The sequence below is a fragment of the Hemicordylus capensis genome, chromosome 4, assembly GCF_027244095.1.
Source record: "Hemicordylus capensis ecotype Gifberg chromosome 4, rHemCap1.1.pri, whole genome shotgun sequence".
NCBI classification, from domain to species: domain Eukaryota; kingdom Metazoa; phylum Chordata; class Lepidosauria; order Squamata; family Cordylidae; genus Hemicordylus; species Hemicordylus capensis.
In genome coordinates, this window is record NC_069660.1 from 148867301 (window position 1) to 148880959 (window position 13659).

Genomic DNA, 13659 nt, shown 5'->3' on the forward strand with positions numbered 1-13659 from the left:
ATATTATTTCCATGGTCATTTGAACTTTTTAATGGTGCAGTTTTAAGCTTAGGTAGCAGAAGTAAATCCCACTGAAACTGATAGGTCTTAGTTCCAAGTATACATGGCTAAAAATGGGTTAGAGTCATTTCATATGACCAACTGGTATTTTGTGGACATCAGCTGAGTGGATCCATGGAAAGTTCAGCAAGCCACAGCTCAATCCGTTCTTAACTTTGCAGCGATGTGATAAACACTGACATGTTGTGAACTGGATACATGCTGGTGAAAAATCACATATTTTCTTGAGCATACTAAATGCTCAACCCACACTTACAATATTTTTCCCAAGAATGAAAAAAAATCCAAAGCTTAACCTTATCCTCTGAGATTCATCACTGCTGATCGGTTTTCCATCTTTCAGCCACTGAATTACAGGTGTGGGGATTCCACTGGCCTTACAGGAAAGCTGGACATCTTCCCCAAGAATGACGTTGACTTCACTTGGCATTTCAGATCCAGCAATATCTGGAGGAACTTTGGGAGGGGAAAAAAAGAACACTAGTAACTCCTCTATATGGGTCAGAAACGATCTTCCTTGATAACTAGGTGACTCAGGAATAACTCCAAAGAGTTCAGGAGAATCAAAGAAGACAGGGTATTAAAGAATGACTTTAAATATTTCATGAGCATCATTATGTCAGGACACAGACAAGTTGTACTAGATGTTATGCCTGATGAACTAGACATGTGGGTACCACTTTTGACCTCCCAAAAATGTACTTTTAGCATAACATCTAGTTTGGCCGTGAGAATATAGAAAATACAAGAAAGATGAAAGCAGTGGCTGACATGACAGGCAGCTCTAGCTCAATGTTAGGAGACTGCCAGGGCTGTTGCACAACTTGAAAGGCAGCCCCAGTGCTGTAGGGTAATAGACCCGTGCCTGGAATAATCAGCCCAGTGCTCAATAGAAGCTTGTTGCTGTTTTTCTCCATGACATGTGTACACATTCTACAATATCTGAGTGCTTTTTAGGAGCTCTGAACATCAGTAACTTGCACACAATCAAGAGGGAAGGCTAGACTAATTCAGGGAGCCATGCATGGAACTTCTGTTCCCAGTGATGGCCCAGTTGTTATGGTGCACATATGTCAAGGATGATATGGATTCCTTCATGCAAAAAATGTTGTACCAGTCATAAAAGCCTATTGTTTTATGGTAGGTTTCTGATTATACAGTGCTCTGGAGTCTAAAGATGAAGAATACTATATAGATTAACAAATACATATAGGTGATTTCAAAATACCTACCTGAACTGGAGATGGGCAACATCCCCTCAGCTCATGTTGTATTAACATCAGAAATAAGTTGTGCAATTTCCTTGCAAATGGACAATTGATCCACTCATTTCTGGTCACAATCCAAATTAATTCCTGACTAGCTCTGTCTCCACAGTCAGTCTCCCCAATCCCCCAACCCCCTTTCCCAACCTAGCCTTTCCTCAAGGGCTCCTAGAGTCTTTGTTCTGGCACATTTCCAGCATGCTGGAGAGGGAAGAGAGGGAGGGGCTCCATTCCTTCCTTCTCTCTACGTGCAGAATGCTGCTGCCACCCCAGTCAGCTAAGTGTTATTTAAAGGAAAGAAATTTGGGGAGTGAAGATGAGTAGGCTAGGAATTCTTCTCTGGGTTAATTGTAATCTCAAATTGGATGAGAATTTAGGGTGCCTAATGCTCACCTCTTTCTTGAGACATGGATTACAAGCCCCCAAAGTTCATATCCAGGCATGCATGAAATGAGCTTCAGCAAAACCTCTAATCCTTTTCAGTAGAATAGACATAAGAATGAACACACAGACACAGACATAGACACAGACACAGACACACACATGGTACCTTGAACAGAAAGGGCATACAATTTCCGAGCTTTGCCTTCTACATTTGAGGCAATGCAAGAGTAGTTCCCACTATCTGAATGCTGAGATCTGGCAATTTGCAGCTTGCTGCCTCCCAACAAAATATGCATTTCAAGAGAGTCAGAATGTTCTAAATACAGAATAATAAGAAGGAAGCAGTTAATACTCAAAATATTCAGAATTTTCAATGTGTGTCAATCTAGCTTACTTCGGCCAAAAACCTGTAAACCATTCCTGAGTCAATAACCAGTAGCATTGCCTACAACATATTAGAGGAAAGCAACATGAGGTCTGCATATCATATCTGCTTCTTAAACACACTACTCTCCCCTATCTCTGTATTGCTAACACACACAGTCCAGGTCCAAATGTGCAAAGAGCCGAATACATAAATTAATAAGAAATCACACCAGGTCACTTAGAGAAATTGGCTCTGATAGAGCCATAGAACACTTTGGTAAAAGGTGCTACAGAGGAAAAAAGTAAAAATGTGACTTGTGATCTTGTAGTCCTTCTGTCCCACTGTATTTTGACTGAAGGTAAACTCCATTTTGCCCCCTAAGAGGCCAGAACATAGAATTTATAACAATGAATATAGACAATGAGCTACGTGATGTATTACCAAGTGGCTTCCCATTCTTGAGCCATGTGATTGTTGGTGGAGGAATTCCAGTAGCATCGCATGTAAAGGTTACAGGATTGCTGATAGTTTCATTGATCCACTCTTGCTCAGGGCCATCAATGCTGGGTGGTACTGTGAATGAGAACAGCAGCAGCTCACAAGCAGAAAATTACTGAGAAGGCTGTGACTGATCCTGGAGACTGAGATATCCTGGATGGAGGCCTAGCTTTGTGCCCCTTCCCTTTCTTCAACCCACCATTACTTCCTTAGTTGTCAAAAGCAACAAGCATCTCCTGGAAGGTCAGAGTCCAGGATAAGGGCTCTATAGGGCCTTTTCTCTATGGGAAGACCACTTAACTTATCCTATACATGTTTACTTAGCAGTAAGTCCCATTCAGTTCAATGGTTACTCCCAAGTAAATGTGTAGAGGATCACAGCCTAGTAAGTCTGCAAGTTAAGTCACTAAAGGGACACACAGCATCAGCTTACCAAGAACATTAAGATGAAAATTTTTGTCATCACGTCCTGCAATATTTATGGCTTTACACACATACTGGCCTGTATCAGATACCTAAAAGAAGGGAAACGATAAGTGCCTCATATATGAAAATAACAGAACATTTAGCTTTAAAAGTATCCTTGCTAAGAGAATGCTGTAATTGATTTATCGTGATTCTGTGTACTCCACTTTGTGTTAGAAATGCCCAAAGCAGCTTATAGACAAATTAAATAATAAAATACAAAATACAAAATAAAGCTACAAAACAGAAATAAAAATAGTTAAGATTTCAGCACTAGATTGGCATACCAGTGAAAAGCAGAATATACTCTAAAACAGGGATCCTCAATGTTGGGCCCCCAGATGTTCATGGACTTCAACTCCCATAATCCCCAGACAAAGGCCTTCCCTTAGCCTCATTTTTTTGCTTGTGTGTCAGCCGCAGCTACTGGCACACTCGAGGAGGGGAGGGGGATCCCCATAATGCACCGTGCACTCACGTGGTGCATTATTAGTGCTCCAGGAGGCAGGGAGGCGCATCCCAGCACCCCAACCCTTGGAGTTGCTGGAAGCAGCCTGTGCTCGTGTGGGTGTGCAATCTGTCCGCCCAGGGATGGGTTTGTTTGTTTGTTTGTTTGTTTATAACATTTATTAAAACAAAAACAAAAAGTTTAAAACATTACAACTATTTAAAATTTATACCACCCAAAACTTATGTCTCTGGGTGGTTCACATTTTAAAAACAATATTAAAATTTGGAATGATCATGTGTGAGGAGGTAAGCTCTTTACGGCATCCTCCCCGCAACCCCGGTAGCCTTTTCTCACTGCTCATGAGAAAACGCTCAGTAAGTTAGTGTGGACGTCAGCCAGTATGCCTCTGAATACCAATTTCTGGCTAGCAATAACAGGAGAGAACTATTTGCCTACATGTCCTATTTCTGAGCTTCCCAGAGGTTTCTAGTTGGTCACTGTGAGAAACAGAACACAAGATCGACCTTTGGTCTGATCCTGCAGGGCCATTCATAACCATAATGATATAAACATCAGTATAAGAATACAAGAAGCTGAGCTGAATAGCCACTAAGGACTATTGACAGCATGTTTTTTGTTCTTATCCATGTTTTTCCTGCATGAGCTAGATGTGTAAGCAAAAAATGTGCACACAGAAAAATTGGTAATATGCATAAAATGAGCTAAGTACACATGATGTACCAGACATGTCAGTGATGACTGATCTTGATGGTTGATTCAAAAATCCAAATTGCACTGCATACATAAATTCAGTACCATTGGCAGGTGGGGGCAACAGCTGTAAATATAAAAATGGCCCCAGAAGTGGTTGTGTGAACCAGACTATCTTCAATGGTCTGACAATCAGAAAATAACTTATGAAGAGTGCTCTCTCTCTTTTATTACTAAAAGACCTGTATAACCTAATGTTAGACCTAATATAATAACTGATAATATTAATCATCATCATCACCTCCAGGCTGATAACATAGCACACGCTGAAGTCAAAAGAAAAATTGGAAGTGAATACATCAGGAGAGTTAGAAAAACCCTAAAGTCCAAACTCAATGGCAGGAACACCATACAAGCCATAAACACCTGGGCTATACCTGTTATCAGATACACTGCAGGAATAATAGACTGGACTCAGGCACAGCTAATGATGCTACATCGTAAAACCAGGAAAATAATGACCATCAATCATGCTCTGCACCCTGCAGCGATGTAGATAGGCTATACCTCCCTCGCAGCTCAGGTGGAAGAGGAATGCTGCAAGTCCATCAAACAGTAGAGGAGGAGAAAAGAGGCCTTGAAGAATATATCAAGGACAGTGAAGAAGATGCACTTCAAATGGTCAATAACGAGAAACTATTCAACACCAATGAAACAAAGCAGGCCTACAAGAAAGAACAAATCAAGAACCGAGCAGAAAAATGGAAAAATAAGCCACTGCATGGTCAATATTTGCACAATATAAGTGGAAAATCAGACATCACCAAGACCTGGCAATGGCTTAAGAATGGCAACTTGAAGAAAGAAACAGAGGCTCTAATATTGGCTGCATAAGAACAGGCACTAAGAACAAATGCAATAAGAGCAAAAGTCGTAAAGTCAACAACAAACAGCAAGTGCCGCCTTTGTAAAGAAGCAGATGAAACCGTGGACCACCTTATCAGCTGTTGTAAAAAGACTGCACAGATTGACTACAAACAAAGGCATGGCAAGGTAGCAGGGATGATACAGTGGAACATCTGCAAAAAATATACAAGCTACCTGTAGCCAAAAATTGGTGGGACCATAAAATCGAAAAAGTTGTAGAAAATGAAGATGCAAAAATATTATGGGACTTCTGACTACAAACAGACAAACATCTGCCACACAATACAGCAGATATAACTGTAGTTGAGAAGAAAGAAAAACAAGTTAAAATAATCGACATAGCAATACCAGGGGAGAGCAGAATAGAAGAAAAAGAAATCAAAAAAATCGCCAAATACAAAGATCTACAAATTGAAATTGAAAGGCTGTGGCAGAAAAAGACCAAAATAATCCCAGTGGTCATTGGCGCCCTGGGTGCAGTTCCAAAAGACCTTGAAGAGCACCTCAGCACCATAGGGGCCACAGAAATCACCATCAGGCAATTACAAAAAGCAACTTTACTAGGAACAGCCTATATTCTGCGACGATATCTATAACAACAGCAACAACATTGACAATAAAATTCAGCCATCCTAGGTCCTTGGGAAGGACTCGATGTCTAGATAAAACAAACCAGTCAATAACACCTGTCTGACTGTGTAAATAATAACAACAACAATAATAATAATATTAGACCTAATATAATAACCTTAAGACCTAATATAACCTAATATAACCTAATATAACCGAATAAGTAATAACTTAAATATTGCAAAAGGTTAAAGGCTGCATGGCTAAACACTGTTTTTCCCCTTTTTTCTTTTTATTTAATGTTTTTGACATTTGGTATTTTAGAAACATATTTCCCATTTCCCCCCCCATCCCTTTCCCTCACCCCATCCCCGAGCCCAACCTTCCCTCCCCAAGACAGTGCTGGCTGTGGAGAGATGAGAAAAGAAAGGAGAGATAGAGGGAAAGAAAAAGAGGGAGAAGGAGAGCAGAAGGGGCGGGAGGGAAGAAGAGAAGGGATTCATGCTATTGCACCAGTAGATGCACCTTATCCAACAGAAGATTATTTTCAGGGCTAAACACTGTTTTGAATCCTTTCAGTTTTATCTCTTTGATGTAACGTAATGATTGCTTTATATGGTTTTCATTTTCTCATTTTTCTAATTGTCATAGCTGCCTTGAGGGCCCTACTGGAGTCAAAAGGTAGGCTACACATTTAAAGTAAATGAAGAAATGTGTATATACCTCTGCAGTCTTGATATGAAGCATCTGTCCATCTGCAATGACCCCAATATTAGATGACATGGTGATCATACGCCCATTCTTGTACCAGGTGATGACTGGAGGTGGAATAGCATTGGATTCACACTCTAGTGTCACTGGTGTCCCCACTCTTACATTTACTACAGCAAGAGCTGTGCCGCTGTGGTCTTTAATGCTAGGAGGAACTTTGAGATGGGGGGGAAACACACACATAATCATTTTTTTTAAATTTTCCCTGAAGGAATATCAAGCCTAGATGGATGATTAGATGCTAATTTTTTCCATCTTCAATACTGTTTCATTTTAAAGATGTGGAAACACACCATAAACAGTAAGGACACTCCTCCTCCTGCTTTCCCCAGCACTGTTTCTGGCTACGCAAATGTATTCTCCACCATCGGACAGCCGGGCCCTAGGAATCTGCAGTGTGCGACCTCCTGAAATTATTAAAATATGATGCATGGGTTATTAAATCACGATGGCTTTTAGAAAATGTTTAAAACAAAGTTCAAACTGCTACAAATGTTAGAAAGGAGACTTTTTCCTCCAGAGAGATAAAAGTGGCATTACATGGGAAATACATCATTGCCAACATGGTGCACACTCATCCTACCATTGTTTCTGTTCACAGGCTTTGCAAGTTTTTGCAATGCATCACATGCCCACAAAACCTGACTGAGTGGAGACAACTGTGAGATAGGGATGTATGGACTGGTCGGGCAGTTCGGAAGTTCAGGATCGAACAAACACCCCCCCGGTTCCGTCCGGACCGGAACCGGACCTCCGGACAGGTCACTGCCGCACATGCATACATGGCTTCTGGCCTCGCAGAGGTCATTTGCGCATGTGCAGCCACCACACATCTTTACAGAGGCCCAAAAGGGCCAAAAATACAGCATTTACCCAGCTGTGGCGGTGATTTGGGAGGCTGGCAGGGGGAGGGGGAACCTTCACTGACCCCCCCTGCAGCCTACAGGTAGCCCCCCGAAGGGGCTACAGGTATTTAAAATATTTTTTTAAAATTTTTAAAAAATTCCTGGACCCGCCCCCCGGACCGGGGTGGGGGGTTCGATGGGGGCTGTACCAAACGTGGCTGGTCTGGTTCAGTCCAGACTTGAACTGAACCAGGCCATCCGGTTCCGTGCACACCCCTACTGTGAGACAATATAAATGTATGCCAACCACAAGAAAAGAGGCCTTTATCATATCATCTTCTCTTTCATAAATGTACTTTCTGTCTCTTGTCTCAGACACAATAATTTTGTTGCACACAATGATTTTGTTGCACACAACAACCATTCTTCTTGGGCTGTGAGGCAGGCTTCTCTAGAGGTATGAGGATCTTCCTGGTCCTTCCTAATCCAATTTGCATCTTTCACCTCAGGGGCTCTCTTTCCTACTCTTGGTGTAATAAGCAAGCAGCTGAGTAGGTGGTCAATCTCTTTGTAACTTTGTACATAACTGGAGAGGAAGGGAAGCATTTTTTTATTTTTTTTTGCACTTTCCAATTCCCTTAAGTGCCCTATCGGCTTTAAAATATGTTATGCCCTCATATGCCCTTCCTTTAGCTTTATCAGATTTTCTCAGTACTTGAAATGACCAACTACCGCCATCTGTCCTGGTTAACTTTTGGAAGGTTAAAATGCCACAAAAAGACTAAAAAGAATATTGAGTACAGGATCCATCACATACTTGGACTGAATGGATATCTAGCTGCCAACATATGAAGTATCCTAAAATTAGCCTCAGAAATGTAAACTTTATGGAACTATCTGTAGAATCCAAGGGAAAGAGTTGTGGTTTGCAAGGACAAGACAGTGGAGTGGAATCCGGAATATTAATAATTTAATGAAATAGATATTATATACAGAGAGGCAAGTGCAGATTGCTTTTCCATGCTCTTACTGCTGGCTGTTTGTTAGCCCCACCTCTACTTCAGGACTGGAATACAAGTAGCTAAAGCCCTATTCAAAAGCTGGCCTGGGTCAAAGAGTGGATTAACAATAACACCACACTATCCAGACTTCCAAAGAACTGCTATTCCTAGGAACTATAGATAGACCTCATTATCTGCAGATTCATTATTCATGGATTTGCATATCTGTGGTTGGGTAAAAGACACCTGACCTCAGCATACGAAGGGAGGGGACACAATTCCGGTTGGAGGTGGCCAGAAATGACCACAGAGGTAATTTCCAGCCACCATTTTGTTTCTCGGGGCGACAAAATGGCTCCGGTTTTAAAAATAAAAACAGAAAATGGTGATTTTCGGCCAATTTTCAGCTGATTTGGGTGCATTCCAGGGGCACAGTGTGACATGGGGGAGCAGCAAAGCATGGTAAAGAGCCTACACACACACACACACACACACACACACACACACACACCAAATTTGGCCGAAAATTGGCATTTTTTCTCATTTTCTTGGTGACCAGGAACCCAATTGACTCAGTGCCTCAATATTCACAGTTTCCATATGTGTGGTACAACCACAGAACGGAATATCCAAGAATATTGAGGTCCTCCTGTACTTAGCACTTGCATAGCACTTTCAAGTGTTCCCAAATCTTTACAACCAGGTAAGTATTATTATCCCATATTTCAGATAAGGGGCTGAGTGTGAGAGGAAACCGCTTGACTAAGGCCACCTAGTGAATTCATAGCAGAGGAAAGATTCAAACAGGGTAAATCCTGGTTCTTAGCTCAGTCTCTTAACCACTACATTACACCAAAGCCCTAAATAATTTTCACATCCAATATGGTAAATATTGGATATATATGTAACTATCCAATATAATCATCAGAAGCTTTTCTGCCATTCTGATGGTGGGTTAGACTATAGACTATTCTGGCAAAATATCCATTTGCTCTTCTGCTTTTTGGAAGTAACATTTTAAAAGATGGACCTTTCAAACAGATGGCAGGAAGTCAATATTCATTCATATTTCCTTTCCAACTTGATACAGTTCCTTGAAAGTGTTTAGGAATATGTGTTTTTCTTCCAATATTATGACTTAAAGTACACATTATAGTGCAGTAATGTCTTCCAAGTAAAGATATGGCCCTATCTATTATACTTGTCAGCCTTGTTAAGATACAGGAAAATAAAAGGAATGCTTTCATGATAAAATCCCCAGCAGCAGCATTTACTTACCAGGTACAATAAGAGCATTTGTATTCAGGCTGATAGGCTTTCCATTCTTGAGCCAAGTGATATCAGGTGGTGGAAAGCCAGTGACTTCACAAGTCAAGGAGATGAAGTTATTCACGACCACAGTCAAATTCTCAGGATTAATACCAGCAATACTTGGAGGAACTGTAAAAAGATAAAGAAGTGCAAATCTGGCACTCTTGCTTCCAGAATCATATTTTGTCTCATCAAGCAAGTGGAAATCAAATTAATTTACAGGGCTTTTTCAGGCTCAACTGACTAGTATGTGTTTTTTTTTTAAATTAACATCTACATAACCATGCCATACTCAGTCTACATACCCATACCAAAGAAAGGAGACTTAACAGATTGCGCAAACCACCACACAATATCCTTAATTTCACATGCTAGCAAAATAATGCTCAGGATCATCCAACACAGATTAGAGCCCTATGTGGAAAGGGAAATGCTGGATGTTCAAGATGGTTTCAGAAAAGGCCGAGGAACAAGAGACATCATTGCTGATGCACGCTGGATAATTGAGAAAGCCAAAGAATACCAGAAAGAAGTCAATATGTGCTTTATTGACTACAGAAAAGCCTTTGATTGCATCAACCATGTCAAGTTGTAGAATATCCTTAGGAAAATGGGCATCCCAGATCATCTCATTGTTCTCATGAGAAACCTCTACACAGGACAGGAAGCCACAATCCTGATGGAACATGGTGAAACAGACTGGTTCCAGATCTACAAAGGAGTAAGACAAAGCTGTATACTTTCTCCTTCTTTATTCAATTTATTTGCTGAACATATACTGAGAGAAGCTGGATTGGAAGAAGATCAGCGTGGTTTTAAAGTCGGAGGAAGAAACTTCAATAACCTGCGCTACTCTGATAGCCAAGAAAGCGAATGATCTGCAAGCTCTAGTAATGAAAGTCAAGGAGCACAGTGGAAAAAATGGGACTACAACTAAATATAAAGAAGACTAAGCTAATGACAACAGGTACAGCAACCAGCCTCAGAATTGACAATGAAGACATTGAAGTGGTGGATAGTGTCTGTCTTTTCGGATCGACAATCAACAGCAAAGGATCCAACAGTCAAGAAATATGCCGCAGACTAGCTAGCACTTGGATAGTGTCTGCCTTTTCGGATTGACCATCAACAGTAAAGGATCCAGCCATCAAGAAATATGTCGCAGACTAGCACTTGGTAAGGTTGCAATGAAGGGAAAGGATATTTAGATGCCTTGGAAAGGATATTTAGGTGCTGTGATGTGTCTACACCTACAAAGATCAGAATTGTTCGAACAATGGTTTTTCCCATGATACTCTATGGATGCAAAAGCTGGACTTTGAAGAAGCAAGATAGAAAAAGCATTGACGCTTTTGAACATTGGTGCTGGAGAAGACTTTTGAGGATACCATGGACAGCCAGGGAAACAAACAAATGGGTCAGAGAACAAATCAATCCAGAATTTCCACTCAAGGCACAAATGACCAGGCTCAGACTATCATACTTCGGACACATTATGTGAAGATCCAGCTCCCTTGAGAAGTCCATAATGCTGGGGAAAGTTGAAGGAAAGAGGATGACCAGCAGCAAGGTGGATGGATTTTATTACAACAGCAATGAATGTACCACTGAGAGACCTTAAAGGCGAAACTGAAGACAGATCATCCTGGAGAGAATCTATCTATGTGGTCACTAAGAGTCTACACCAACTTGACGGCACTCAATCAATCAATCAATCGACATATACTTACTTACTTCTATTATTATTAATAATAATAATAATAATAATAATAATAATAATAATATACTGCTTTTCAACAAAAACCAAGTTATCAAAGAAAGCCCTCTCTTATTAAAACATTCAGGTTGGGGTAGGCAACCTTGGCTCTCTAGCTATATTGAACTACAACTCCCATCATCCCCAGCAATGATTTATTGTGGCTGGGGATGATGGGAGTGGTAGTTCACTAACAGCTGGAGAGCCCAAGGTTCCCTACCCTAACAACAGTTCAGATGTGGAGGCTATTATTGGGGGTTGCTGTTTTTTTCATTTTGCTCTTGGCAAGTTCAGAAAAACTTATAGTTTCATAGATTGTATTCGTTTTCATGCAAACAACAAAAGTTTCTTTACCAAAGCAAATGCACTGCGTGGGTGTATCTCTGTTAGATTTAAACTAATTTAATTGTCATTTTGCCTCTGCATAGAACCTGGGAATTGTAGTTCTGAGAGGGGCCTCATATCTGCTACATGTTCTTTATATCTATCTTTCAGTGGCCTACCGGATTCTCCAATATAGAATGAAGCACAACCTAAGCAATGAATTTTATATATTGTACCTTTCTTCCCACTTTAGGAAAGTAAACGTTTTTTTAAAAAGAGCACTAGAAAATTGCAGGAAATGTTTCATTCCTTGGCACCGAAGGAAAATAGTTCATGCTGGTGAATGACAATAATGTTTTTTGCATTAAGACCACAATCTGTGTGGCCCTTCTCATGATGATCCCCAGTGCTGTTTTTGAAGAGAAGTTCCATCCAAGGAGTAATTTTGTACATAAATAATTTTTAAGAGAGAAATGGAGCTGAATGGAAGGTATTGCTTCATTTGAAATTATACACAAGGCTTTAAAGAACAGGGAGTTCACAGTTAATATTAAATACCAAGGGCCAAACAAAATGTTATGCTAAATAATATGCACTTGGGACTCTAGTGCTTCCCTTCTGTAAGGTTTAATAGGACTTATGTTTGTCCTAATGTCACAACATTCCATACTTCCCTGCCCTCTATCAGTGACAGTCAACAATGTAGAACAGAGATGGGGAAATGTAGAATGGTGTGATGTCATAGCATGAGTAAGTTCTACTAGATATACAGAGAGGGAAGGCAGAGATAGATATGTGGCCTTTGGTTTTTGCTAGTAGCTGCTTGTTAAGCACAATGTTTAATTTAGCCCCAAAATAATCAGTTAAAAAGATATATATATTGCTATTGACTATGACCATTCTTGGGGCAGTTCCTTTCATGTAGAGGTCTCCAACAGTTCTCTCCTGGAACACCATAGGTCTTGCTGCATATATCAATTACATCAGAATAACCCTTTATAGCAAAGTCTTTTGCACTTTCTTTTTCTTCTTTAGGTTCACAGACATTCAGTGAGTTCAGTTCTGGGTCAGGCCACTTATAAAAGTCCCAGTGGTTCAACTGTAGTTCATGCTAAGTTTTGTATACAGCAATACTTCTGAAAACTGCAAAAGCAGAACCTGGCATTAATCAAAGCTGACAGTATTCCAACGATGCTACTAAAGCAGAGTTCCGTTAGATGACGGGGGAAAGTGGGGAAAGGAGCGTTGGTTTCACTTACCGTGAAGGCTTCTTCTGGTTCTTGGTGCCAGGGACATCTCCAGGTTATCCCCTCCCACTAGCTCCGAGACAGGACAGAATCTGATTGGAAGACAGAAAGATACACGCCCACTCGGGGCTGAGGGGGATAACCCCACCCCAGTTCTTTCGGCCGAGCCGTTTCCTACAAATCCCAAAGATGGGCTGACACCATAGGTAAGAAAAACAGGTAAGAAAACAACAGCAATAGTCTAACACCCTCAAGGGGGAAAATGTTGTCATGTAACTGAATATTATAATTTCAGACCCAAGCTAACAAGGCATTTGACCAGGAATAGGCAGGAGACGCCCAGCTGGGTGGATCGAGATGTCCCTGGCACCAAGAACCAGAAGAAGCCTTCACGGTAAGTGAAACCAACGCTCCTTTCTCGGTTCTTGCTGCCAGGGACATCTCCGGGGACATACTACAGCTTGGCCAACACTGGGCGGGGGCACCCCTGACTATTCCTGGGGAAGTACCCGCTGGAGAACCCTTCTGCCAAAAGCCGCCTGGATGGTGGCAAAGGATTCAATTTTGTAATGTCTGGTGAATGTTGATGGTGTAGACCAGGTAGCTGCTCTACAGATGTCTTGCACAGGGCGTTAGAGTAAAAAGCCGCTGAGGTGGCTGCTGCTCTGGTAGAATGCGCCATGATACGTGTCGGCAGTGTAGCGTG

General features: G+C 41.1%; 1 protein-coding gene across 13 annotated transcripts in view; it reads right to left on the bottom strand.

Moving 5' to 3' along the window:
* The window catches only part of HMCN1 (hemicentin 1), a 409401-nt gene that overhangs the window by 97675 nt on the left and 298067 nt on the right, over positions 1 to 13659 (bottom strand). For all 13 annotated transcript variants that reach the window (XR_008305548.1, XR_008305547.1, XR_008305549.1 and 10 more), the window contains 7 exons: positions 9594 to 9755; positions 6763 to 6876; positions 6422 to 6624; positions 3008 to 3089; positions 2518 to 2649; positions 1876 to 2025; positions 357 to 516 (listed from right to left, as the gene is read on the bottom strand). Coding sequence is in view for 9 of the 13 variants with exons in the window: in XM_053242914.1 (XP_053098889.1) it covers positions 357 to 516; positions 1876 to 2025; positions 2518 to 2649; positions 3008 to 3089; positions 6422 to 6624; positions 6763 to 6876; positions 9594 to 9755 (1003 nt within the window). In the remaining 4 variants the exon portion in view is untranslated. The remainder of the gene's footprint in view (positions 1 to 356; positions 517 to 1875; positions 2026 to 2517; positions 2650 to 3007; positions 3090 to 6421; positions 6625 to 6762; positions 6877 to 9593; positions 9756 to 13659) is intronic.